At 37.6% G+C, this 26,912-nt stretch overlaps 2 protein-coding genes and 1 long non-coding RNA gene across 3 annotated transcripts in view; 1 reads left to right on the top strand and 2 right to left on the bottom strand.

Moving 5' to 3' along the window:
• The window catches only part of pcxa (pyruvate carboxylase a), a 224,914-nt gene that overhangs the window by 36,415 nt on the left and 161,587 nt on the right, over window positions 1–26,912 (bottom strand). Inside the window, 1 exon segment of the mRNA NM_001328356.2 lies at window positions 859–1,003. Coding sequence (NP_001315285.2) covers window positions 859–1,003 — 145 coding nt within the window.
• On the top strand, window positions 9,223–20,209 carry lrfn4a (leucine rich repeat and fibronectin type III domain containing 4a). The gene is made up of 4 exons (XM_087301421.1): window positions 9,223–9,619; window positions 10,096–10,589; window positions 11,834–13,492; window positions 18,432–20,209. The coding sequence occupies exons 3-4, from the start codon at window positions 11,856–11,858 to the stop codon at window positions 19,471–19,473; spliced, it is 2,679 nt and encodes an 892-aa protein (XP_087157547.1). The 5' UTR covers window positions 9,223–9,619; window positions 10,096–10,589; window positions 11,834–11,855; the 3' UTR covers window positions 19,474–20,209.
• LOC147831935 (uncharacterized) lies at window positions 19,671–26,902 on the bottom strand. Its single transcript, XR_015520470.1, has 3 exons — window positions 21,026–26,902; window positions 20,497–20,980; window positions 19,671–20,398 (listed from the first exon to the last, which is right to left on the bottom strand). It is a non-coding gene; the product is annotated as an uncharacterized LOC147831935 (long non-coding RNA).

Here is a 26,912-nt window from a genome sequence, read left to right as displayed (position 1 = left end):
CCCATACACTTTTGCATTCACACGCCTGTGCACAATTCAATTCCAGACAATTCTCTCTATTAGATAAGTTTATTACTATTAATACTGTAAAACCCAACACTCAACTTTATTAAATGAAATGTTGGGTTGAAGGTAAGGAGTTAATTAAATAAAACTTAAATAAAAGTTCACAGTACTCCTATAGATTATTGTTTTAACTCAAATGGTTTGAGTTGCCTTTACTTGTTTCATACTGTTTTACAGTACTCTGTTGGTTTAAGTTCTCTTTATTTATTGGGTTTTACTGAACTTAACCTATTTACTTAAAAAGATGCTATCGGTTTCCTCGAACAGTTTGTGTTACCTTAACTTTTTGGGTTTTACAGTGTATGAAACATTCATAATGAAAGCACTTATTATCTTTAGTAAGATTATTAATGCTGTACAGGTGAAATCAGTGCTCAGGGTATAAACAGTGATAAAAATATCTCAGATATTATCAATGTGTTTAAAAATACAGTTGTATTGCTTTCTATTAATGTAGTTTTTGGAGATCTTGCACAAAATGTACAGCTACTTGATTTGATGTGATATTCTACAGCTAAAACTGGTCATATTCTGAATTCAATGAAATTAATTTAATCAGTCAAGGTATTTGACAAAAGCACTTTATGCATGGTTAGAGCAAAATGCTCTCATTAAAAGTACAAAAGCCTCTGGAAATAAAATGCCTCAGGGGAGAGAAAAAAATTTAATTTGTCACTAAAAGAAACAAAAAAACACCCAAATAATTGAAAGTTAATCATTCGATGAATATGAAATACATGTCTCAAAAATTAATTCAGCTCATTGAGTCATTTGTGCAAGAAAGGTGTTTACCCAAGTAGTGGAGCAGTTTCTGGGCTCGGTTCTGCACCGGTTTGAGATTGAACAGATCTGAATTCTCGTCGATAAACTGAGTATCCACCGTCCCGTTCAGGAACTGATTATTGCTCAGCACATTCTGCAGGAAGGGTATGTTTGTCTGAGGAGAGAAAAGAGAACAGACCAATATATTTTTAACTGGTTTTGAGGAACTGCTGAGCTGGAGAGAGCCTGGAGTGGGCCACTCTTGAGAGACTGAGGCCAATTTCAAGACAGCAACACACACACAATCTGAGCTTAGGTGCTAATGGTCCTACACAGCCCAGATGGGTCCATTCTGTAGGCAGTACTAAAATCAATACCATTATCTAAACACTCAATACTCCCTTCCATCACTATCAAACCTGCCTTTGAGTGTGTGCAAATTGGGCTCGGGTCAGTGAGGAAGCTGTGCTCACCGTTACAGCCCTGAAGAAACAGCTCTGTATCCTGAGCTAACATGCTATACTTTTGAAGTCTTTACTTTCCAACATGTTCAATGCTGCAAGCTAAAAGAGCTGACCATAAAGAAATTTCCAGAATCCATTAGCCTGACTGTCGATACTAGAAGAGTGATAATAATCATTCAGAGAGAGATGAAAGAAAGACAGAGGTTGGGGAGATAGCGATTTGGAAAGGGAGCAGATGTGAGAGACTAACAGAATATGTGAAGTGTTAATTGAAGCTCTATAGTTTTTAGCACTCGGCATTTGCACCCGTCACCACCTACAAACATACTCATCACACACCGACTCCCTATGGACGGGTTCAGCAGAGATCCGAGAGAAGAAGCGAAGGAGAGATGGAGGACGAGGAAGACTAGAAAGAGAGGTTGAATCCAAATGTTCTCCCAAGAATTGAGAGTTGAAGAGAGTCGGCTGTAATCTGCCAGCACTCTGACCCAGATTCCTCTAACTGCAGGATTCTTCCTCATTTCAAATTCCGGCTCATTCCAAACTTCATCATTATTCTTTTCCAAAATAACCCACTGTAAGCATTTCAAAGCAAGGCACTTTAAATACGCCTTATTTTTAAAGAGCAGGACGTTTTTATTTTGAATACGCAAGGCTTTCACTGACAGTAGCTATTTTGACTGTATAAAAGTGTCTGTTGTGGTACTCTACATTTGCATTTGTTTGCATACTATTTATTGTGTTCAAATTGTTAAAAGGCACAATATGTACACTCTTTTCCATTAAAATATACAAAAAAAGGCTAGAGGCTAGAAAAGTGTTATATATTTTGCTGATGTATGTATTTACATTTTCCTAAATGTTGTTTCAAAGAACGTTCGAATCCAGAAAAATTAGCTATTTTAACTAGTGATGTAGGAGTGTTATGAAGCCATACTCCTTCAATTTCCTGTTTGATTTTATAGACAATAAGGAAATGCCAAAGATGCTTTAATATGTTGTGCGGTTTATTACAGTGCGTTTACACAGAAAGCAGTGAGAGCGTCCAAGGTCGCTCCAGAGCGTCAAAATTCGGTACATTGATCTCGTATTTAAAGTGGTCGTTGCAGCATATTAGTTCCATTCCTGCATAAAACATGCTTTCTAGTGTAAAAATGTTGCACACGTTTCAAATTTATTTAACAATGGAAGATCAAGTTGCATGTGGTGTGGATTTGCTCCACTTAATTATCAAATTTGTCCATATGTCTGAAATATCCTGAAGCAGCAATACGTTTTGTACTGTCACATGAGATTCCTGCATTTTTAAAGATAAATATATATAACATTAATGCACATCAGTAACTCGCCAGTAACTTATTTAATGTATGCTCCTGTGAGAAAACATTGAAAATAATTGTAAATATTTAAAATGTATATAATATATATAAAATATGTCTTTGTTTATTCTTAATAAACACACTAGCTTAGACATACAACAGATTTACTATTTAATATATTACAATTGGGCACAATCTCAATTCTACTCCTCAGGCCTTATCCTTCCCCCAATTACTTATTAGCTTAAAGGCATAGGGCTAAGTGGAAGGGTTAGACATCTCTTGAAACAAAGATTTTTCAGGACCACACTCGAAACCAAGGGGTAAGAAACTTTCCCAGAATACACCAGCCAAAATAGCAGCATGGCTGCACAAGGAAGCACAGAGATGCACAAATTAGTATTTTTTGTCATTATTACGTATGTTTACAACAAACAAGCACATGCCTTAATACATTCATAACGTCGTTTGTGTTTTATCGTCATGCTTAATAAAAAAAAAAGAAGAAGAAAAAAGCAAAAACGCTAAAATAAAAACTCTATAATCTATAACTCCTAAATAGCAGTCCCAAAACATTCTGACACTTGATGACACTGGAATACCCTGTCAGAAAAGTCTAGTGGCTGGGAATGACCTTTTTACAGTGTCTGCTATAATGTTAATTTGTTTTCGTGTGTTTATATAGATGAATGATGCCACATAATATGGTTATGATACCATGATATCAGTGCCTTCAGTGATTTCCTAAAGATGATTACCGAATAAATAACACAACTGGAATAACTACAGCAGTCGCGGTTGTGGATCTCATATGAAGCAAGAGCTGGCGATCATATATGATGATGCGTGCAGGTGCTGTAGTGGAGTCCTATTTCTTGAGGTATATTTTGGAGCCGTTCCTGTTCACACTCATTTTCTAGGGCCAAGGGGATAGGGAAGAGGTAGAGGTACAAAAATAGAATTGGGATTGGGCCTTGACTGTTATTCACCTACTGAATTAATTATTAGCTAAATAAATTAGGCACATCTACGTAGTGTCGGGCAATAAAACGTTACTAGTAATATGTTAATGTAATGGCATTATTTTTGACAGTAACTAATACTGTAATGCGTTTCTTTTCATATGCATTAACTCCGTTATCATTACAATTTAAGTTAATTAATTTGTCTGCAGTCTAGCCCACAGCTTCCTGTTTAAAGCGGTGAAGCATTGTGGGATTGATGGATGCCAAACAACCACTGTAAAGAAGACACGTCGTGTGTAAGGTATAAGGCCACGACACTATACCAGCTGAAGTATAACAATACCAAATAGTATTGCAATATTGTATTAATTAATGTCTCAAATCCACAAATTAAATTCAAAATTCAATTCAGAATTCTCTTTTTATTGAAAATGTATTATTTGTACAGACTTTTTTGTTTTTTTGTATATACTGTGACTCTTTTTTTGTTATTGCAATATTTAAAATAATAAACAAATAAATAAATCATTGAGCACACCATATAATCTGTCATGACAGCTGCAAACTATGACCAGTATGCAGACAGTTCAAATAAAAGTCAAATAAAGTGGCCTATTGATTATTTTCTGCCTGCCAACCAAATAACATGACTTTCAATAACATGATTCTACAACCTCATCCTGTCCATGTTCAAGGCAAAATAACCCCAGTAGACTGAAGAGCATGCACAAGCATACACACAAATCCAGACTAATGAAATGTCTTTTACAGCTTTGTTTGGACACTGTTGTCTAGCTCTAAACCACAGGCTGTAGCTGAAAACAATTCTTTGCCCACAAGCTCTCTACAACTACCGGCTGCATTTGCCGAATGCAGCAAATAATAGGAAGCAGGGAAGAAAACATTAGTGTTTAAACATTTAAGCACTGATAGGCTGTGGATGTCTTCAAGGCTACCTGTCCGGATATTCACACTAAGAAATGAGGAGAAGCCACATTGAAGAAAGCAGGGTTAAATGAGCAGTTACAGTGCCAACCATCCAGCCACGGGACCTGAATAAAAAGACAGATGGAAGTACAGATGGCGATATCACAACGTAGTCTCACAGAATTAACCAATTTGACTAGCTCAGACTTCAGAGCTGTCCGTGGTGCTGAAATATCTCAAGTCCTCTGTGCTTTACTCCGTTTCCCAACCTTCTGTCTCTCCGCAACCTCATTAGAAAGGCTCAAATGCACCTTAAACAACATAAAAACACAAATTACTGTTTCTTTTTTTATTTTCTCTTTATATCTAATTAATACACAGAAGCTATCATTATTATAATGAGGTCTTCCACAAGTTTTGACAATTCTGAGGGCAACCAACTGAGAAAAACCTAGCAGCAAATTTATTCATAAACAAAATCCACATGGGGCTCTTTACTAACTTCAAGGCAGTTGTATTATTGTAATCTTTTTAAATCTCAATCCATGAGCAAAATACAACCTCGTTTGCTCACCTGCAAACGAAAAGGACGCAAACACAAATAAATCTGTGAAAAAAAAAACAGACTGAGCAAAAAAAATGTATTATGAATTTATTTATGATAAATGAATTAGAAATTAAAATAATTGCATGCGAGTATATATTGTATGCATTTGTTTTGATGCACATTTCAATATATGGAGTATACAGTGCTTCAGTAAAATTTGCTTGCGGTGATAGCCAAATGAAACACACCATTTACCCAAATCACATAAATAGTTAACTATATGCGACAAACAATACATCATTTATTTTTATCAATAATTTTATTTAACATACGCTGTTTCTTTTCAATGGGTTAAAGTAAAAAAAAAAATGCTAAACTGGAGCCATGTGCACGCAGTGACATCTGCTTCTCACTTTCTTTCCAGTTCAAAGCAAACTTGCATGCCAAAGAATTTAAGATATGTATATTAAATAGCACTATGCAATATATTACCATCAATTAATAAATAAATTTAAAAAAACGGCAAACGAGAAATAAATCTCTAAAAATGATCATGAATACAGAATTAAAATGTGTCGATTATTAAAATAAAGCAAATGCATTGATTCATCATTACAAATGGTGTACATATATTTTGCAGCCAGTTTAGAACAGTTATGTCATCCTCTCTGAGTATATAGCAAAGTTTTTCTGAGTTGTGTAGATTAAAAACTGAACTATATTGGCTGCGTCTGAAACCGCCTCCTACTCAGTAGGTATGCATTTGAATTTTAACGTACAACTATTCGTTGAAAAGTACGTTCTATGCTGTTTGAAAGTAGTATGAATGGAATTCGGACCTACTACATCCAAAAAAATTTTCATGATCACGTGACCTACCCTCGTGAGTTGCGTTGCTTCACTCCCATTCATGAATTCTCTAGCGGGGCATTATGGAAAAGCGCAGCGTGCATGGGATGCACACTTCAGAATCTCCCCAGTAGTAGTAGGTCTTCTGGGTACTTCTCGCATACTGATTTTCGAATTCTATGAATTCGGACATACTACTTGGCTCGCATACTAATTTTAGCATACTATATAGTCTGGAAGTGTGGGGTTTCAGACGCAGCCTTAATGTTTCTCTCGTGAATTTCAAAGCCAAGCGAAATAGGTTTAAGTAAAAAGGTGATGCAAAAATGCATACAAGCTTTAGAAAGCAAAAGCAAAAGCTGAATCCTGAACATTTTACAAGATTTAGCCCAGGCTGGAAGATTTTTTTTGAAGTCCCAAAAAGGCACGTGAGACTGTCTGTGCCTGTTGACAGGTCTCGAAATGGGTAAAGAAGAGAAGATTTTCCGCTACTTAAATCGCGGATGTTTGGTTATTGGTGATCTACAAAAAGTTATTGTTGATGTTTTTAAATAGTTTTTCTGCTTCATATTTTGGTGATGCACTCTTTAAGATTTCTTGATGAATAGTTAGTTAAAAACCATTTAAACAGTAATTTCCACTGTTTTCACATTTTGCTTAATAGAAACTACTACATTTCTTTTAATCAACAATGTATGTTTTGCTAAAATGGAAAGTTAACCACACAAATTGTTTTGTTTTCTTTAAAAGGAGATGAATTTGTTATGGCTCTAATAAGTTGTCACAAATTCTGTCCTATAGGTTTAAGATCCTGCTAAATCTTACAGTAACCCGCTTAAGTTTCCCCTGGGGTGAACGTACCCCTGCTTGGAAATCATTCCTTTACAGCAATTAGTTGTGGCTTGGATCCAGCAGTTGCAGTGTCTTTCTTTATGCATGAGCTACGTACATAGACGCATGAATCATTTATCTTTGTCTTATGGTACTTAAATGCATTATTCATGATTTGTCATTGTTGGAGACATGACTCTGGCTCATCGGCCAAATCTGGAGTCTGATACGCGAGCGGCAGTGAGGAATAGCAGACTCAGAGCCCACCGGTTACATGCTCCAAGTGTGTGGAGCTGGGCTATAGCGGGCCGCTGGCAATGTTGCGTGCCGTCCGCTTAGCTCTGCTTGCATGTAGTCAGGCCTCTATATATAGACATGCATAAAAACTGTGAGTGACTCACGCTCACCTAAAATCACAGCGCCCAGGAAAAAAAACAAAGATTCTGAGAATCAGAGATAGAACATGAGAAATGGAGGGAAAAAAGTGTAACTTGGACTGAACATCTTTGGCTTCTTTTCTGCTTCTCAACTTTGCTGGCTGTGTAAAGCTGTGTATTAGCCTCACACTCATAAGATGATTATAGAGCTCAGCTTATAAGAACAGCTCTCTTATGATTCAGTACAGACAGGGGGTTTTGAACCCGTGACTGTCTGAATCAACAGCAGGAGTCCTACCACTTGACCAAGACATGGGTTTTAGCCTGAAGGCCAGTTTTTCCTAAAGAATGATATTATCTGTATTACAGTCCTCACAAACACATGATTCGTTTGTTTGTTTGTTTGTTTTTTGTTTTTTTGTTATAGGCATGTGCTGCAGTTTTGTTGTCTGCCACTTTAAATATTTGCACACTTTAAAGCAGACTAGGTCATCATTGTCTGTCCATGTTTTTATAGCTCATAAACTAAAACAAAAACCCATGTACTCTCCATGTAGTTGTGGTGTTGGCTATCATTTGAAATGTAGAATGATTTGTAGACCTATATCTTCATAGTTATAAGTATGCTTATAGTACCAGGTATGAATTGGCTTTGACATTACAATAATATTTGTTAAATACATTTTATAAAATTGCAACAAGGAACAACATCTGTACAGTATTTGTTCATCTTAGTTAATGTTAGATACAATTCCATTACTTTTGAAAGGTTTGGGTCAGTGCACTGAATGATTGACTGACTGAACTTTTTTTAAATAATTATTTAGTAAGGATGAATTAAAAGTGAAGTAAAGATATTTATAATGTTACAAGACTTACATTTCAAATAAATGCTGTTGTTATGATCTTAAGTCTAAAATTATAAACCGTAATGTATACTAATACAATATTAACTCATTCAAGCTGTAAAGCATTAAGCTGTGTATAATGAACAAACATTGATTAACCATGCAAACCACATATGTTTAAATGAACATTAATCAAAATTAATAAAAACTGTTAATTAATGGCTGGAAACTCATAAAACGAGTATTACCAAATTGAACATTATTGAAAAAGGTGATACTTTTTAAAATAATACTACAATATATTGGAATAGATATTAGATTATTAGAAGAACAAGAAGTAAATTTCATTTAGGGCTGGGCCGATAAACAATATCATATTGAATCGCTGTAAAATTTATGTGAATAACAATGATAAGCTCTGGAATTTACACTCTATATTGATCTAAGAGCCCATTTCACAGCTGAAATTTGCAACAATGGGAACCTAAAAGTATGTTGATATTAGAGATGTACCGAATTTTCGCCCACCGAAAATTTATCAGCTGAAAATGTTATGCCATTTAATGCACTCTCTAACTTTTGTGGCTTCAGTCATTGTTGGGATACTCTTTTAAATCTGGAAGCATTGACAACTGATAATATATATCACCATAGTTTAATATGGACAATAATTACCAGATTGCATTTTTGCCAAATCGCACAGCCCAAATTTTATCATCGATTATAAGTAAAAACCATGCATATGATACAATAAAAATAACACTTTAAATATGGCCATATGGTCAGGTGATTTGGAGAAGGTGGACCCATGTTAAATTCTGCCAAGGGCATCAGAATCTCCACCTCGAACACACCATGCATCTCTAAAAACAGTCCTCCAATCAGCGGCTCTTTCAGCATCCATTTGCCATATAATGAGCTGGCATTTACAGAAGGTGAAAAATCGACGCTGTGGGAGCATTTGTGACAAAAGTTCTTAGGTTGCCAATAACGCCCTGCTGTTAAAAATGTACTGTCAGAAAGACAGAGCTTTAGGCGATTCCTCTCCACGTCCAATCCCACACCCTAGACATCCAATGCATTCCCAATCTGCCATTTTTACCCTTGCATTTTGTTTCTCCCTCATACTGAGAGCCAAGACTGCTTTAGGATCTGCCACTCTCCCTCCCTCCCTCTCTTTCTCCGTGTCTCTCCCTCTCTCTCTTCCATTCTCTCTTCCCTCCCTCCCGCTCGCTCACTCTGCCCTTGCTGTAGCAGACACATTGCAGTCGCAAATGCTCGCACTCACATCGACTTGCTCCCTGCATCAAAACCAACAAATCACAGGCTCGTGCCGTTCGGGAATACAAAGCAGGAGCGAAAAAGAAAAAAACAAGGCATTCATTGATTGCAATAAGGGACATCAGCCGGGACTTGACTGCAAGCTTACATCCAGGTTCTTCGTGGCTCTAGATGATGCTTTCATACTTTGAGGGTAGGGTTTTGTGGGACCATTTGCGAAAGTAAAAACAAAAGAAGCTGTGGGACGACAGACGAGGGCTGAGGGTGCTACCCAGGATCCCTCTTGGAGGAACCTGAGAGGATGTAGAGAAAAAGAGACCCCCTGGAGAGGGCAGCAGTACTCTTGGATGAGCATGGAACAGGAATTTGAAAATAAAAAGGTTAGTGTGTTTGTCTTAATGCTATACGCATTTAGGAAAGGCTTAGGTAAAGAGACGTTTAGGGAGACATTTATGTAAAAGTAGAAAGACTACAAGAGTTCAGGGTGGATTAGAGACTAAACAGGAAAGAATCATGCAGTGAAAATGAGAGTAAAACCTCAAGTCCATCTAGACACAAACATGCACACAGATTTGGCTCACTAAGACCCACAGGGTCTGCTTGAAAGCAGGTCTAATTGGATTATTTGCTTTAATGCGTCAGTTTACAGGAAGAATCAATTAATTTAGGATCCTCAATAGTATAAGACGCCAACATCAGCAAATAGAAATGGATGATACACAACATGTTTTCCACTTCAAGATGTGGTATCTCAGCTAAAATTCTATGCAGAAACACACAAACAAAAAAGACTCTTAATGGAAAAGGATGTGAGCTAATATTGGTGTATTAAGACTATTTTCTTTTCTTTTGACAGTTCACTCTGAGATGATATGGACTGGATGGCACTTGCTACTGGAAGCACATTTACAAATAAAAGAAGACTTCGATTAAAAGAGAGATTTCCCTTGATGCTGAATTTGAAATTTCTATAAAGCGAACTAGATTTTTAATGTTTCCTGGAACAAAGAACACCATGAAATTCAAGAAAAGACAATCCAGACACATCCACTTCCGTTTAGGTTCACTGAGGATTATGGAAACGGGGCAGTGACTCATTGCGAAGAATAAAATGGCAAGGCAGTCCTGATGTGACTGTCAGTTATTCATCCATTTAACCTCAGATCAAATTCACATCACCATGATTTTAAGTCATTAACCATGAGGACCTTCAGCACACCTAAACAATTCCACAGTGACTCACTCTGGATTTTCACCTAAAGCAATGATGGGACTAGCTGGACAGTTCATCTATAAAAAAACTGAAAGGATTGGAAACCATTTTAAATCTTGATGAAACAGACACAGCAGGTAAGTAAAGCCACAGCATTTTTTCCCAGTTTTCTATTTTACCTCCATGCAAAAGCTAACCTACCGCTGACAGGTAGAAGCTCTTGAGGTTTGCAAATGGTTTGCAGGATATTTACAGTGTGTAAATCCGGATTCAGCACAATGAATATCAGTTCCACTGGGTATTCATTCTTTATAGCAAATTTGCACAAATACAGCTTTGAGCCAAAGGAATGTGGTTATTTATAGGATAGAACAGTACTCCCCATGCTACCCCATCTTATCTCCTCATCTCTCGCTCTCTTTCACTTTCACACACACACTCCTGTTTTAAAAACTGCTTTGCGAGTATGACAATCGTACCATGATGCAAGACTGAAATGAACAGGCCAAAATAATAAACAACCAACACAAGGACCACGACCATTAAAGCAGAACTCGTATGTTGACTGCAACTAATAGACTAATTAAAGCAAGTCAAGCATTTTCAAATGTTCAGGGAGAATTGTGCATTAATTATTACAGGGGTTTGTTCCTGTGAAGAAATTAAACATCACTTACACGCTCATTAAAGCTTGTGTTGGTCCCTACTGTCCTTGCACTGGCTGGTTGGAATGTTTCTGTCTGTGTGTGCAGCAGAGCAGACACACACAGACAGTTATGTATCAGGTTAATGGAGTAATCAGACCCCTGTAGGAGAGCAGGGAGCAGCAGAGAGGAGAACAAACAGAAGGACATAAGACTTGGGTAAATAGATACACTTTGTCTGCACACACGGCCACAACAACAGCCACATAATCTCACATCTGCGATGAGAAGACAGCCAAGGCATTCATCACTTAGAATGTGACTGATCATCCTGGGGCTTGTCCCTGGCAGCCAAATCGAGTCTCTCTTTCGCTCACAAACCAAGGGAAAAGTTTAGGGTTGTTGCTGAACACATGATAAATCACATGATAAACGCTTTGAAATCAAAACAACTGGCAGAGGATTTCAGGTACATCATTAATCTGACACAGTGGACATTGCTAAATTGGCTGACGATTAGCTTCTCTTTGACACAATGTTAGCTGAAGCAAGCTTATACTGGATGAGTGACTAGGCATAACACCAAATCTCAGTGGAAATTAATGGATAACCACATTTGTGCAGGGGACTGGAATGGAAAAGCTGTGTCAGGAGTGAGGCAGACAGAGTGTGCTTAAATTCATCCATTTGAAGTTGTGCGTTCTGAGAAACTAATATTAGCTTTTTTTTTCACACAGGTCTGTGGACAACCTGGTTACCATGCTACGCACAGAACCAGGAAGTCCATCTAGAGGAATCTATCTGTTGCAAGAACATGACAACCAGAAATCGGACAAGTCAAGAAGATGTCCTGCTTTATCAATCCCTGTCAGCACAATACGCGTTTGCCCATGCCCCATGTCACAATCAACAATATTCTGGCTGGGTCTCCTAGGCTCTGTACTGCTGCAGAGTGGACAAGGTGTCATGGCAGGGGAGACGTGGGGAATGGTGTCCATCTGTCCTTTTCACTGCGTGTGTCGGAACTTATCAGAGTCTCTGAGCACTCTTTGTGTGAATAAAGGTCTTCTCTTTGTACCACCGAACATTGATCGCCGAACTGTGGAGCTCCGTCTTGCTGACAACTACATCCTTGAAGTGGGAGGTGCTGACTTTGCCAATATGACAGGACTAGTTGACCTGACGTTGTCACGGAATACCATCCATGCTCTTAAACCGCTGGCCTTCGCCGATCTAGAGAGTCTGCGTTCACTTCACCTTGACACCAATCGTCTCACAGTAGTGGGACCTCAAGATCTGACAGGTCTTGTTAACCTTCAGCATCTCATCATAAACAACAACCAGCTCACAGATGTTTCAGCAGATGCTTTTGATGACTTCTTACTGACTCTGGAGGATCTGGACCTGTCCTACAACAACCTTCGCAGAGTTCCTTGGGAATCTATTCAGAACATGGCAAGCCTGCACACATTAAATCTAGATCATAATTTAATAGACCAGATTGCGGAGGGTTCTTTTGGTGAGCTCTACAAACTGTCTCGGTTGGATATGACTTCAAACAGATTGCAGACTCTTCCCCCTGATCCTCTGTTTTCCAGATCCCAGATTGGGGTTGTGAGCCCTACACCATACAATTCCATTACCAGCCTTAACTTTGGTGGAAATCCCTTGCATTGCAACTGTGAGCTGCTGTGGCTTCGACGTTTAATTCGTGAGGACGACATGGAGACATGTGCCACACCCGCTCATCTGGCAGGGCGCTATTTCTGGTCCATCCCAGAGGAAGAGTTCACGTGTGAGCCTCCACTGATCACTCGTAACACCAACAAGCTGTGGGTGTTGGAGGGCCAGAGAGCCACACTTAAATGTAGAGCCATTGGTGACCCTGAGCCAGTCATTCACTGGGTGTCACCAGATGATCGTATTGTGGCCAACTCCAGTCGCATTCGCTCATACTACAATGGCACACTGGATTTTTTGGTGACCCGTGCCAGAGACGACGGCACTTACACTTGCATTGCAATTAATGCTGCAGGAGAATCTACAGCTCTGGTAGATTTAAAGATCATCCCTCTTCCCCACAGAGGGAATGGTACAATATCCCTTATCAATCACAGAGACCCTGGATCCTCTGATATCAGCAGTGGACGAGGCGGTGTTGAAGGGACAGGGAACGGTGTTGTGACTGTACGGAATGTCACAGGAGGCAAAACAGATACTGGAGAAAGAGGAAGTGGGAGCAGTAATGGAGGAACAGAAACCCTGGTAGGAGCTCTAGGCGTGACATCCAACTCCGCTCAGATACGCTGGAAAATGGGTCGATCTTCAATGCCTTTCTTGGTGTGGATGTATCAGATCCAGTACAATAGCACAGCAGACGACGCACTTGTTTACAGGTAAGGATATCTCATTTCTTGATCTTGGAGCAAGACTTGTATTGTGGCAGCATTTTAAAAAAAGTGTTTTGATTCTGATACAGTGGTTGTTTTTTCATATGTTTCAAGTGAACGCATGTAAGCATCCTTGGTGCTCATGTTCATGGATTACAGGCTTCAGATATTGATGAAAGGATAAAGCCAAAGGAAACAAACATAGCCCCAAAGCAGACAGAAGATTCAAGTTGAGCCATGAGGCTAAAAGAGATACAGGCAGCTATTTATAGCCAGGGATGGGTAAAGAAAGCAAAGCAGTGGAGTGAGAGGACCTGCTGACTCTAGGGGAAAAAGGATGGACCCTTTAAAAGGGCAAAACCTACACATTTGAAGATGGTGTCACAATGAATCAGGAAGAGTGAAATGGATCTAAATGGAAGGAGAAGGGGGATAGAGAGAAGGGACAGTTCACAAGGGAATGGTGCTGACTCTTCCAAGACAGGTGGTAGGAGTCATGGTTATTGTAGAGTGTCCAATTCTATGTGTTAAACATCCAGTGAAAAACTCACCATTGATGTACTTCTGGCATTATGGTTTGTAGTATGAATACTTTGTCCTGTGACATACTGGCAATGATCAAGAAAACAAAACAAGTAGGATTTAAATCCAGGGGCGTAGCGGACATTTTAAAAGTGAGGGAGAATGCTGAATGAGATCCAAAAGTTTACGTTAATATAATTATTAATCACCTGTTTCTAAAGGGTCTGCCTCCAAAACCCCTACACCCCTGTTTGAATCTTTCTTGGTACCAAAAGTACCTTAAAATAAGTCACTTGGCACAATGTTTATTCCTTTTCCATTAAATCTGATGGCTTTACAGCTTCTGTTCTCCAATGCAATAGTTAAGAGTCCACTCTTTACACGATTCAATCCCAGCAGATGCACATTATTGTTGTACTACTGATGGATACAGATGTTTTGCATTTTGCATACTGTGAAGCAATATTCAGATGCACAAACAACACAGCTTGAATTTAAATATCCTACTTCACACATGAAGAAAAAAAAATCCTCCATGGTAGCCTTCATTTTGCAAATTTGTTTGTTTTTTCCCACTCTCTCCTCTCATCACTCTCTTCATCATCCCTAGGCAACCTTCCTAAAGCTTTTCAGCTATACACCTTTAACTCTGAAAGGAGTCTTTAATGCAATATGCAACATTCACATCACATGCGCACAAGAATCTATTTTGGCATAGTATAAAGACATGTCTTGGGTGACTTAACAAAAGGAAAGAGCAGTGGAATTTCCAGGGATTTAAATTAATAATGTATGGTGAAGGTGAGGGGCATGTTTTGGTGACAAGGAGAGAAATATATATATAGATAAAAGAGGATGGGCTGAAGAGAGGGGGGTGAGAAGCAGAAGTAGCAGCAGTTGCTGAGTGATATAGCAGGCAAAGAAGTGGATGAGTGGGAGGCATCTTCATAATGGTCCTGTTACTACAGATATTCCCATCAACACACAGGAATCTATAAGAGTAAACACAGCATGCAGTTTTATAGGCAAGAAAACAGACATTAATGCATATTGACTGGCCACCCAGAGTGAATCGTTAAACTAAAGAGATGCACTTTTTCCAAGATATTTTCGTACATTCAAGGGCTGATGCACATTCAGTACAAGTGAATCTATTGACAACATTTAAGACCAAACAACACAGCTTCCCAGCAATTGCAATGATATAAAAGGACTTTAAGAATAGTCCAAACCCAGCAACAACATCAGTACTATATGTACTATATGGTAATTAACATAGTCCCACAAATCCTAATATAAAATATCTTTACTACAAAGATGAGGAAACGGTTCAGGTTAGGTCAGCTGTTCTTAAACTTGTTTCAACAAGTACCACCTCAGAAAAAAATTGTCTCTCCAAGTACAACATAATTGAAATAGTATTGAAATACAGTAGCATAGTATTCCTAATTAAACAGCTACAGCTTGCACTGTTAAAAAAAAAATGAGGCAGATAATTTCTAATAAGAATATTTATATTACTGTTAGCCTTTAAACATTATAAATAGTTTGAACATTAACACCTACTGTGCTTACATATAAAATAAGTAAATAAATAAATGGTCAACGTTTAAATTAAAGCGTGCTTTGAAAAGTTCATTTAAAATGCTCCTGTTCTTAAAAAGTAAAAAGAAAACTGCTGTTCTTAAATGTAATGTATTAACAAATAGTGGCATCAAAACATGCAAATGTTGCATGAATCTCATAAATATAGGCTATGTCGTTGTATATAAACCATTTTTGGTACATTTTGATGTATGTGTTGCGTGTACACATGATATATTTGTATATCTTTAAAATCTAAACATTAACTTCTATTTCAAGTTTATGATTTGGAATCAGCTTTTTAAATTAGATCTGCTTACTGCACTTCCTTTACAGTACATGTCAGAAAAGCCAGCATAAACAAACTGCTTGACCAATTTGATGCATCTATTAATATGTGCAACATTTCTGTGATTTGAGATCATATCTAAAGGGAACCATGGAATTTGCTTAACCGCACATGGAAACTAACTTTAATTATATTCTAGCTCCAAGCTTGAAGCATGGCAAATTATGTAGCCTATATCTGAGATAATAAACTAGCGTTAAATCTAAAGCTATGCTGCTTTACAAAACAAATAACTTTATATATCGAAAACACGCATTATTTTAAACAACTTCAAACACAGATTTTAGCACATTTGTAATAATCATTTTACCAATGATGCAGCATGAGGGGGATTTCTGAGTTTACAGTTACTAAAATGCCAACAGAACAACACTGGTCTGCAGAAAGGCTTCTCTAGTACGTGTGTATCTGCTGCGCAAGCGCTGCACGCCTCTTCCTCTGGCTCTGTGCCAAAGTGGTAGATTTTTAGCATCTCATGATGCGATGCACTAAAATAAATATTCTAAGCACCCCTATTGATTGTTCGCTTTAGGAAACAGCCACTGTTGATCACATCGGTGTTACAGTATGCACCAAAGGGTTAAAATATAATTATTATTACTATTAAAGAATATATGCTTTTAGTACTCAGCGATTCCTAGTGGTACACCTACCACAGTTTGAGAACCACTTGGTTAGGTTAAAATAGCAGCATATATTAATCCTAACAAATCATTCTCCATGCATCACGTGAAAATGGTAAAAAAAAGAAAAATGAGAAATTTTCATTTAGATAATGCCATTTTCAAAACCATTGGTCAACATGATTCAGAGAAACTTTTAAGGCTTCATTAAAAATAGGACTACATAGGCAGACATTTTGAATTTATACATTTTTTTAATATATATATATGTATTTGTTTAAATACAGCAAATATTGTAATGCGTAACTATAGTACCCAGACTTTTTCCTAAATGGGTCTATATTTAATTCTACATTGTCATTTTATTAAAGAGTATTTTTACCTTGAATGGCCTTAATGGTCAAATTGGCCACATGCATTTCAGTGCCAGCTATTTTTTGCAGTGCCTTTGAATTTGCTTATCTGTTGCCTAGCAACATTTTGCTAACAAAAACATTCAAAACAACATTCATAACAAAAATTACTTTAATTCCGACATGTCTTTCAAAATTTCAATAACATTTTGACTGCTGTGAAAACTTGTTCTCTTGTTGGCTGGACAAAGTGAGGTACGCTCCTTTAGGATGGCCTAGTAACTTGTACACTAATGTAGGCTACATTACAAAAGATATTAGATTTTTTGAGTAACAACATCACAGCTTAGTTCTAAAAAAAGAGTATATTCACAAATCACAGAGTGAAATTCAATATCTTAAGACCTTTTTAAGACTCTGTCCATACATTAAGACCTTTAAACCACTTCAGGTTTAAACCACCGTCAAAATTAGCTTTCAGTACTGCATATTTACAAAATATTAATGTAAGAAACTAATTAAAAACAAAAACATTATTCATATAACATTTAAGACTTAAATACTTTAAGGGCCTAAATTTCTCTACATCGATTCAACTTTTAATACTTAAGACCCTGCGGACACCCTGTAAAATATCCTAAATTGCTCTTTATAATGTCCATTCTAGTACTTCCAATGTCCAAGCAAAGCATTAATACACATCCTTCCTGTGAAGCTTGTAATTCAAATCATCCAAAAGATTAGAAATGTATAATGGAGATAAGCATGTAAATATCTCAATGATATGCAATGACATACTGAGCTCAACAATAAAAGAGGTCTACTTGAATGTGATTCCGTACAGTTTAGCACTTACATTACAGCACATTTTTACCATAGGCATTTAAAGTAAATATATGATGCAGTGAAAAATTAATTCTCAAAAACGACAAATACTGTAGGAACAAAATATCCTTCAATTTGAAAAGGAAGAAGGCAAATAGCTTATTGAAACCAGAGCAAAGAAGATTTAAAAACTGTTCAAGGCCTATCTGCAGTAACAATTACCTCTTTAAGTAAAGTGAATTAAAAGGCTTGAATCATGTGTAGCCATCCAAAGCATTTTCATTATAGACCCACATTCCAAGCAGCCAAAGCAAATCCAGTGAACACAGTCAATGAAGTCTATTTAAATGGACTGTACGGACAGAGTTTCTTTGAAATTTTTAAGACTGGTGTGGGCAGGAGTCCTTCAAGCTAAAAACATGTCAGCACCTTCTCAGCTTTATTATAAAAATGCTTCATGGTTATCAGACTGCCACATCTCCAACATCTGTAGCTTCTTCTTAACTTGCTTGGTTCATGATGCCCCTTTTGCTGCATGTTATTGATTCAAGCTATTATTTCACAACAAAACTGAGCTTCTAAATAAGCCAAGCTCACCAAAATAGTCTGACATATTTCTAGTTGCTTATTTCCTTGATAGAATGTCCATTTTCTCATGATGTTGTCTTTTTCCCCCTTTTTTTGGTCAGAATTCTGCCTCCAACCAGTAATAGCTTCCTGCTGAAGAACTTGGTATCAGGAGCAGACTACAGCCTGTGTGTCTTGGCCATTTTCGATGATGGCATCTCCTCCTTGGCGACTACAAAGGTGCTGGGTTGCATCCAGTTCAGCACTAAAGAGGATTATCCAGAATGCCGTTCTCTGCACGCTCACTTCCTGGGCGGCACACTGACAGTGATGGTGGGAGGCGTGGTGGTAGTAACCCTTCTGGTCTTCACCGTGGCTATGATGGTGCGCCATCGTGTCTGCGGAGAGTGTCGGGAAGATGCCAACAGGCCTGGCAAGTTCCTTTCAACCAAAGGAGTGGATGTTTATGCCCAGACGAACGGAAACAACAGTATGATGATGGTGGCATTGCCAAACGGACTCTTGGCCCAAAGAACAAAAGACAAACAAAAGCCTAGCTCCCCCCCAAAACCTAAGCAGAGCCCTGAACCGCACCGTGGCACACGAGATAGGGACGACGGGACAGTGAGGGAGAAATGCTTCAGTCCTCTCACACCAGAAAGTGAGAGATTAACACTGTACTATTCCCCAAGTAACACACTACCCACGCCAACGCAAAAGCGAGCAGGTAGACTCAAGTTAAGGAAGTCTCTGGAGAAAGACAGAGATGTAGACAGTCAAGTCTTGGCCTCACTTGCACTGCCACAAGATGGAGATGACGCAAAGGAAGGAGGCTCAGATTTGAGGCAGGCACTCAAAACCAAGCGTAGCTGCTCTTTTGATGTTGGGGAAATCACCACCACCACCTGTTACAGCTATGCCAAGCGGCTGAGCGTCATCTGGACACGTCGTAGCCAGTCACTGCATGGCATGCTTGTCCACTGTGCCTCCACCACCAGCACATCCAGCACGGGTAGCAGCGAGCAGTACGGCCACGGCCTAACACAGAACTATCTACATGCCTTCGCTTCCAACAACTCCTCCAATTCCAACTCAAACTCGACTTCAAACTCAAACAGTAGCATGATGGTCAATCCAAGAGACCTGGAGGAAAGTGTGGTGTAGGACAACTAGGAAAAGATGCTGCAAAGACATGCGGTAAAGAACTCCAAACATTAGACGAAAACAAATTATCTGGGGAGGTCAGGATTGATGAGAAGTAATGCTCCTGACACAAAGGATTGGCTATTATTTGATGACCGCCATTATTCTGAGCACAACAGGGCTCAAAATCAAATTACGTGAAGACAAAGAATGACAAGTAGGATTTGAAGAAATGAGATTCAAGGACAGACTTGCTTTTTTAAAAGACAGGCCTAAGGCATGGGGGATTACAACCTAAAGCATCTGTTTCGACAAGATTAATTAACCAATTAATAAATTATTGAATAAACCAACTGCTACTTTATGCAGAAGAAACACTATTCGAATGCTAATGAGGAGCTGAAACTAAAGGGGTAAATATCACACAGAAACCATTCAAACCCAAAGAGGGAATGCATTATCTGTTGAAATACAGTACACTACTGCGAAGCAGCACAATATGTCTGGGCCCTCTAATGAGGGAGAGTATATAAATATGCTGTAAAGTTTTTTTCACTCGTTTCTTTTCTCTTTTTTTGGCTGGATGTTTTTTCAATGAATCGAAAAGATGAAGACGGAACATTCTAACACATTGGTGTTAAGAATGGGGAACCATTTGTTCAAATGTCATTCAACAGTTGTCTGAATAGTCATAATTGTTCTTGTCTGATCAGCCTTTTTCCAGAATCATAAAGAATAAAAAGCTGTTCTGTACAAATGATATTCTGTATTTGTAATGAAGCTCTAATTGAGCACAATTTGATATGATAGCTTCAAGGTTAATTGCTGAAGAGAAGAGGGAATAAAAAGCCATATGGCACGTAATGCTTTGAACAAAAAAAGGCAAGTTGATTTGCAGCTCGGCCTCCCAAAAAAACCTGATTAAAATGTCAGATAGGATAATCAGCTCAATGTCTCTAATATACTAATACAAGCTTCGCTAACTTAACCAAAGGTTTAATTGCAGATAATAAACAACAACAAGGTGGTCCGCTAATTATAAACAAACGCTCAAAAAACATAATGGCTTATTTGAGCTCCCTCTTCAAGATGAAGACTGTCGTATCATGGTGTATTTCTTCAGTTCTGCTGTGCCAAGCCCACTACAGACCACTTTATGTAACATACGACTGAAGAGGAGGAGGAAAACAGGACAGAGATGAAAGGAAAGAGGTAGGGGTGAAGGTGTGGACCAGAAAAAAAGAGGACAGTGGCACAGTTGGGGGAGGTTTGCTGTCTGCCTGGTCTGTGTGTTATGCTAAGTGCTTTTTTCAATGAATATCGCAAATGGTCCTTGAAGCTCAGGCTTTAGCCAAGAATTATTATATGCAGGGTAAACATGCATCTAGTTTATAGATTCAACAGTATCTGGGTTAAATCATTATATACTCTTTACTAATTCCTATTGATCTGCTTTGCTGCTACTATGTATTAGCAGCTACACTTTAAAGCATTCTAAACCTATGTAAAATGTGGACAAACCCAACCGCTGCGCTAAAACAGTGGTTGGGTATTTGTTCACATTTTTGTATACCCAAATTGAGATTAAAACTATTCATTTTTAGGGTGCCAAATAAATTGTTTCCTCATATGACACACTCGAGACCAAAAATAATCCCTTAATTAAGAACCCCTCACACGGATGAGTGGGTTTGACAAACCAGCTGTAGAAAACACACTTTCATCTCTGACAATTAACCTACACTGGCACCAGATTTGAACATTTCCACCAGACACAAAATTGTAAGTTGCTTTGGACAGAAGCATCTGCTAAATGCCTAAATGTAAATGTAAAATAAGAAAAATACTGCAAAGTCCCAGGTTCCAAATCTAAAAAAAAGCATATCCGTTTCTACTCAAACGCACTCAAAAGACGAATCTAATTTATACAATTTATAATTTCTCTAAAATATAAAAACAACCTTTCAAATGAAATAAAGCTAAAACAAAGTTCCAATTCTAATTCCAATGGAGTTTGACTCAAAAAAATAAATAAATAAAAAATGTCAACGAATAATCTGAAAAAAATTATTTCCAACAAAATCTGGCCAAAACCTAGTCTGTTTTAGCAGTTTCAAACCATTTACCAATGCAAACTATTTGTAGGAGTTTATTTAGGCTCAAACACCTTTGATCTACTGTTGGTTAGTGACAATAGGTACGATTCCATCCACTTTTATGCACATTTCGCATATGCGAATTAAAAAAAAAACATTTAAATACTGTTGAGGGAAATGCCAAGATGCGCATAAAACAACAACAACAACATTTGAACATTTACACCAGACACAAAATTGTAAATTGCTTTGGACAAAAGCATCTGCTAAATAACTAAATTTAAGTCACAGGTTTCAAATGCAAAAAAAGTTAATCTATTTTTACACAAAACCAAGTACTCAAATGGCCAATATAACATAAACAATATAGAATTTCTCCAAGATATAATAACAGAAATATTTCAAATGAAAGTTCCACTCCTCATTCCAACGGAGTTTGACATAAAAATAAAAAAATAAATATTGTCAAAGAATAAACTGAAATGAAGTAATTTTAAAAAATCTGGCCAAAACTAAGTATTTTAGCAGTTTGAATCCGCTTACCAAAGCAAACTATTTGTAGGAGTTCATTTTGGCTGAAACATCCTTTGATCTACCGTTGGTCAGTGACAGTAGCAACGTTTTCAACCGCCTATTTTTATGTGCATTTTAAAAATGCGCTCAAAAAAAACATATGCACATAACAGAGTAGAATAAACTTTTTTTTCAATAAGAAAAATACAGTGGAAACACTTTTACCGAACAAATTCCAGTATGTGCATTAAAAGAATTCATGTGATTTATTTATTTTTTTTAAAGAGATCATGTGATGACAAATGTGTGTGAATGGACAATCCAGGAGGCTGAGCACACTGTGAAACATCTCAAATGTTGTTTTGGTCATTCTTAACCATTTCAGTATTAGTGTTATTAAATTAAGAATTACCTCCAGAATTGTCAAGAGCATCTGTGCTCCGCATTTCACGCCTTCATCGCATGTCGGAATAGTCTATGAGGCTCAAGTACTTAAATTAAATAAAGAAACAATTCACGTAACATCTACTGCAGCAAATTCCATTTTTACTTTTGATTTTGGGTGCCAGTTAATCAGGAAGTGACAATTTTGTTCTCTTTGAATACTTGGATGGAAATGCTGCTTTATTCGCATATCTTATATGCAATATACCAGTTATGCGTATAAATTTAATTCTCACCTTTGAATGGAAACATAACTATTGATGTAATTGGTGGTGGGTTGTGGAACTCTTCAATGTGCTTCACATCTCAAATTCTTGAAGGTCAGACAGGAGAACAACAACATCAAGTTACCAACATGAATACACAGGGGAGAAGAGTAGCAGAGCTGGTACAGATGTATCTGCACCTGTACAATCGCTAAAAAAGAGATTTTAAAGATTTGGAGGGGGTCACACAAAACAAGATGTGCCAACATGTCTCACCATGTCTTTAAAAGTTCTAAACATAGTTTTCTATTAGTGTATGCACACCATATATACTACTCTGTGTCTGTCTGTGGCAAATATAAAATGTAATGTTGTGGCACATCAGGGTGAAGCTTCACATCACAGGCTGTGACAGGCTGGGGAAAGCTGCTTGACAAATGTTTATGAAACTGTTCTTCTCTGACACTCTTTGATTTTAGGGGACACACATGAGCAGCAAGAATGACACATTTACAACCCCACCTACTGCAGTGTGGGTGTTTTAGAGTGTTTGATAAGTGTACTGTCACTCAGCCTTTTAAAACTTATTTTAACCCTCAAATAAAATATATCAGGGCCCTTGAGGTATCAATATGGATGCGTTAGGTACAAATGTGTTCCTTTTGACAACATAATGTCCCAGTGACAGCTCTAGTACCTTTACTTTTGAGAGTATAGATCAGTACCAGGGGTGTGTCTTTTGTGGCTTAATGTTTGTGCAGAAAAAAAGATGCTTAAAAGTATGTTAGACTTGAAAACAGGGTAGACAGCTGGTTTTATTTGGGTTAAGGTAAGACAGCTAGGTTTAGTTGATTAAGATGGTCTCCTGAGCTGGTCCACCTTCAACATTAATCAAGTGAAATATTTTGCTTTTGAAGCAAAACCTGTTAAAAAACCAGTGGTCTAGTTTGTTTCACAGCCTGGCCAAGCTGTGGTTTAGCTGAACGACATGCTGAGAAGTGCTCAATCCCTCTAAAACCAGAAAAAACCTGCCAAGACCAACTTAGACTGGTTTAAATTGGTTTTTCAATAGGTTTTCCATCTTAAGCAGAGCTAGAAACCAATGGCCAGGATGTTCTTCATTTTAAACCCGTATAAAAAAGGATGAAAGGAGAAAAAAAATTAATCATGGTGGAAAAGTGATTGTCATAAGACCTAGCCATCTGCAGTAACAGCCAGAGAAAAGCACGACTTCACACAGATGTGATATCCAGTTCCAGTCAGGAACAGCATGTACTAATCGTATGGTCTCATTTTTACCGGCGCTTTTGTTGTCAGAGTTTGATGGCTAAAATCATGAGCTAGCTTTTTAATTTCTGAAGCACCCCTAGAGTGCTTAAATGTCTTTCCACAGAACACAACTCCGACCGCATGAAAGACAGTGTAGGCAGCTGGGGGAGGAGATGATGGAGCAGTTCTTTATGATTGCTACAGGCGACATTCTGCCCTCCTTTGCCCAATTAAAAGCTACTGATTGGCATAGAGGTGGTTGGGCGATCATGCATGCAGGAGCAGTGATGCAGACAGAGCTGGCCTGTTCTCGCTCTGGCTGTGTTGACTCCACTGCAGCTGCAGCCACTCCGCTCTACCACCTCCCCCCCAACCTTATCTAGCCTCAAAGTCTCCACAGGACTACGGTTAGTGCAATGAACAAAAACGCAGCATAAGCAACTTTAGTCTTTTGAGAGTCAAACTCTAACCTACTGTACTATGGGTTTCCACCACAATACACATGGTGGTTAGCATTTACAGAATCCTCGGAGAGGGACGGCTAGAGTTCTCATATATAGGAAGAGTTCACACAAAAACAGAAAATCTGCTTGATAAACAAGTATTTTTTAACATTCCCAGATTTGGCTAATAGTTTTATCTGTAATTACTTGCGTCGACTTGGTGTATTAAGCCTAAGCAGCAATAATGCATGAGTCTTAGTGGCAAAAAACATCTTTATAATGAATTTTTCAGTGGGTATCACAAGGCTTTATCTCCCAACTTCTCTCTTCAAACAAGTACGGAAAGACAATGAATTAGTCATTAACTAAAACCATATTAATGAAACGTCAACTGGGGCTGCATGATTCTGCTAAAATAAGAATCACAATTTATTTTGGTTAAAATCAAAATAAGGATTTTTTCATGATTTTGTAGATGTAAAATAATGGGTAATATGAGTGCGCGGTTATTATTGTTAACTCTCAAACATACGGTAAAACAACACTCATAAAATTAGGTATGAGTAGGCCTTCTGTTGTTTAAAATGCTAAATAAATGTGTAGAGACTTTGAATGGTGGATTTGAACAGACTTTAAATTTGTCCTGCTTGTTAATCAACAGTAAAGTGATTATACCAAATTATTATTATTTATAATTCTGAAGTTTAATTATGTTTTAGGAGGCATACTTGACAATTGTCATTTTGCATATGCCTATAAAAACCGGTCGCTGGAAACCCCATGATGCACATACATTTTGAAAATGCGAATAAAAACATATGCGAATAACCGAGTAGGATAAACCTTTTATCCGATAAGAAAAGATAATAAATAAAGATAAAGATGCATAAACTACGATGGAATCACTTTTACCGCACATATTGACCATTCGCTACCACACCCAAAAACCGCCACCCACCAATCGTGGCTTAGTAACTGTAGCTACTTGCAGGGGCTCTGTCAAGCTTTTGAGCGAGTGCATACAGATTGTGCAAATCTGATACCCGGTATCCTTAAAGTTTGGATGGGATAGTGGATTTTTTTCCAGTGACAATTTTGTTTGCTTTGACGTTGGATGGAAACGCTGCTTTAGATATTTCCATGTCTTTTATGCGAAAATCCAGTTTTGCGCATAAAGCTCATTCACATTTTTGGATGGAAACAGCTATTGACAACATTATTAGACCATTTTTACTGGTAAAATGAAACATTTGTCATCAGATTCCTTCCTGCATTAAATTCAACATATTATAGGCTACAGTAGTTATACTGATCCAGTAAATATTTATTTTCATGCACAACATTTTGTGTTTATGAAGATAGAAAAAAACATATCAAATACTTGTCATAATCATAACTGTAAAATTCTATATGATCATTTAAATGATGTCCGAGCTTTCGGTTTCACTTTCATTGCAGAGTGTCTTTCATGTTATGAATGCAGTCACTTTGAGTTCAGTTTGCAACAAACTGAACGTTATTTGCAACCTTATTACCTGTTATTCACAGCATATGCGGGTTCTATACAGTAAAGTAGACATCATTATGACATATTATGATTTCGTGTCATTAAATGAAGACAGAAACTATATTTTTGGATGAATTATACCTTATGAAGTATGTGACTCTTTTAACACCATTTGGAGGTGACCGTGTTGCTGAGCATTGTATATAAAACAATGTAAAGATTTGTGCGACCACCTTTATGCTTTTCTCCTGACCTTGAAAATATATAATTGGCTGAATCATAGAAAAGCTGACTTAAGATCGTCTGTTGGCTTGAATTGAGATCGCGATCTTCTTTCGATTAATCGTGCAGCCCTAACCTCAACTGAAACACATTTATGCATTTTTGCTTGTAGCCAAGATAATACTAAAAATGTCATAATAAAAAGTACAAGGTATATGCAGGAATCCTAAAGGAAAGTTCAATACCTTTTTTAAGACTTTAAATACCTTCTCGGAAAATGAAGACCTGGCCACCACTCAAGTTCTAATCAGAATCAAACCTTTAACTTAATAAACAGTTGCTAATAAACGGTTGTGCTGTATTTATTTATTTAACTACAACTGTGCAATAGAACTCAGATAAGCTCTGAAGAAACAAACCTTGAAATAATAAATTACATGTACAGCGACAGATTTCAGCCACTATTTAAACTCCTCTTTCTCTACCCAGGAGTAGGCAAACTTGCATAATCCCATTTTGCCGTATGTTTTGCTCTATGACAGGGCTATTCAATTAGTTTGTCAAGGGGGCCAGTTCATGAAAAGCATCCCAAATGAGAGGCCGAAGAGATATGACTTGCAATGTGAGTTACAGTATAACAAAACAGCATATAAAAACCACATGTTGTATTTTTGCTCCTTAAGACACCCACGTTATATTTTTCTACATTAAAATGTTAATATATTGCATTTTGAAACTACATAACATCCCTGCTTGGTAC

The sequence above is a fragment of the Danio rerio genome, chromosome 21, assembly GCF_052040795.2.
Source record: "Danio rerio strain M-AB ecotype USA chromosome 21, GRCz13ab, whole genome shotgun sequence".
Taxonomy (NCBI): Eukaryota; Metazoa; Chordata; class Actinopteri; order Cypriniformes; family Danionidae; genus Danio; species Danio rerio.
The sequence above is the reverse complement of the archived record's forward strand: the minus strand, read 5'-3'. Positions and strand labels throughout refer to the sequence as shown.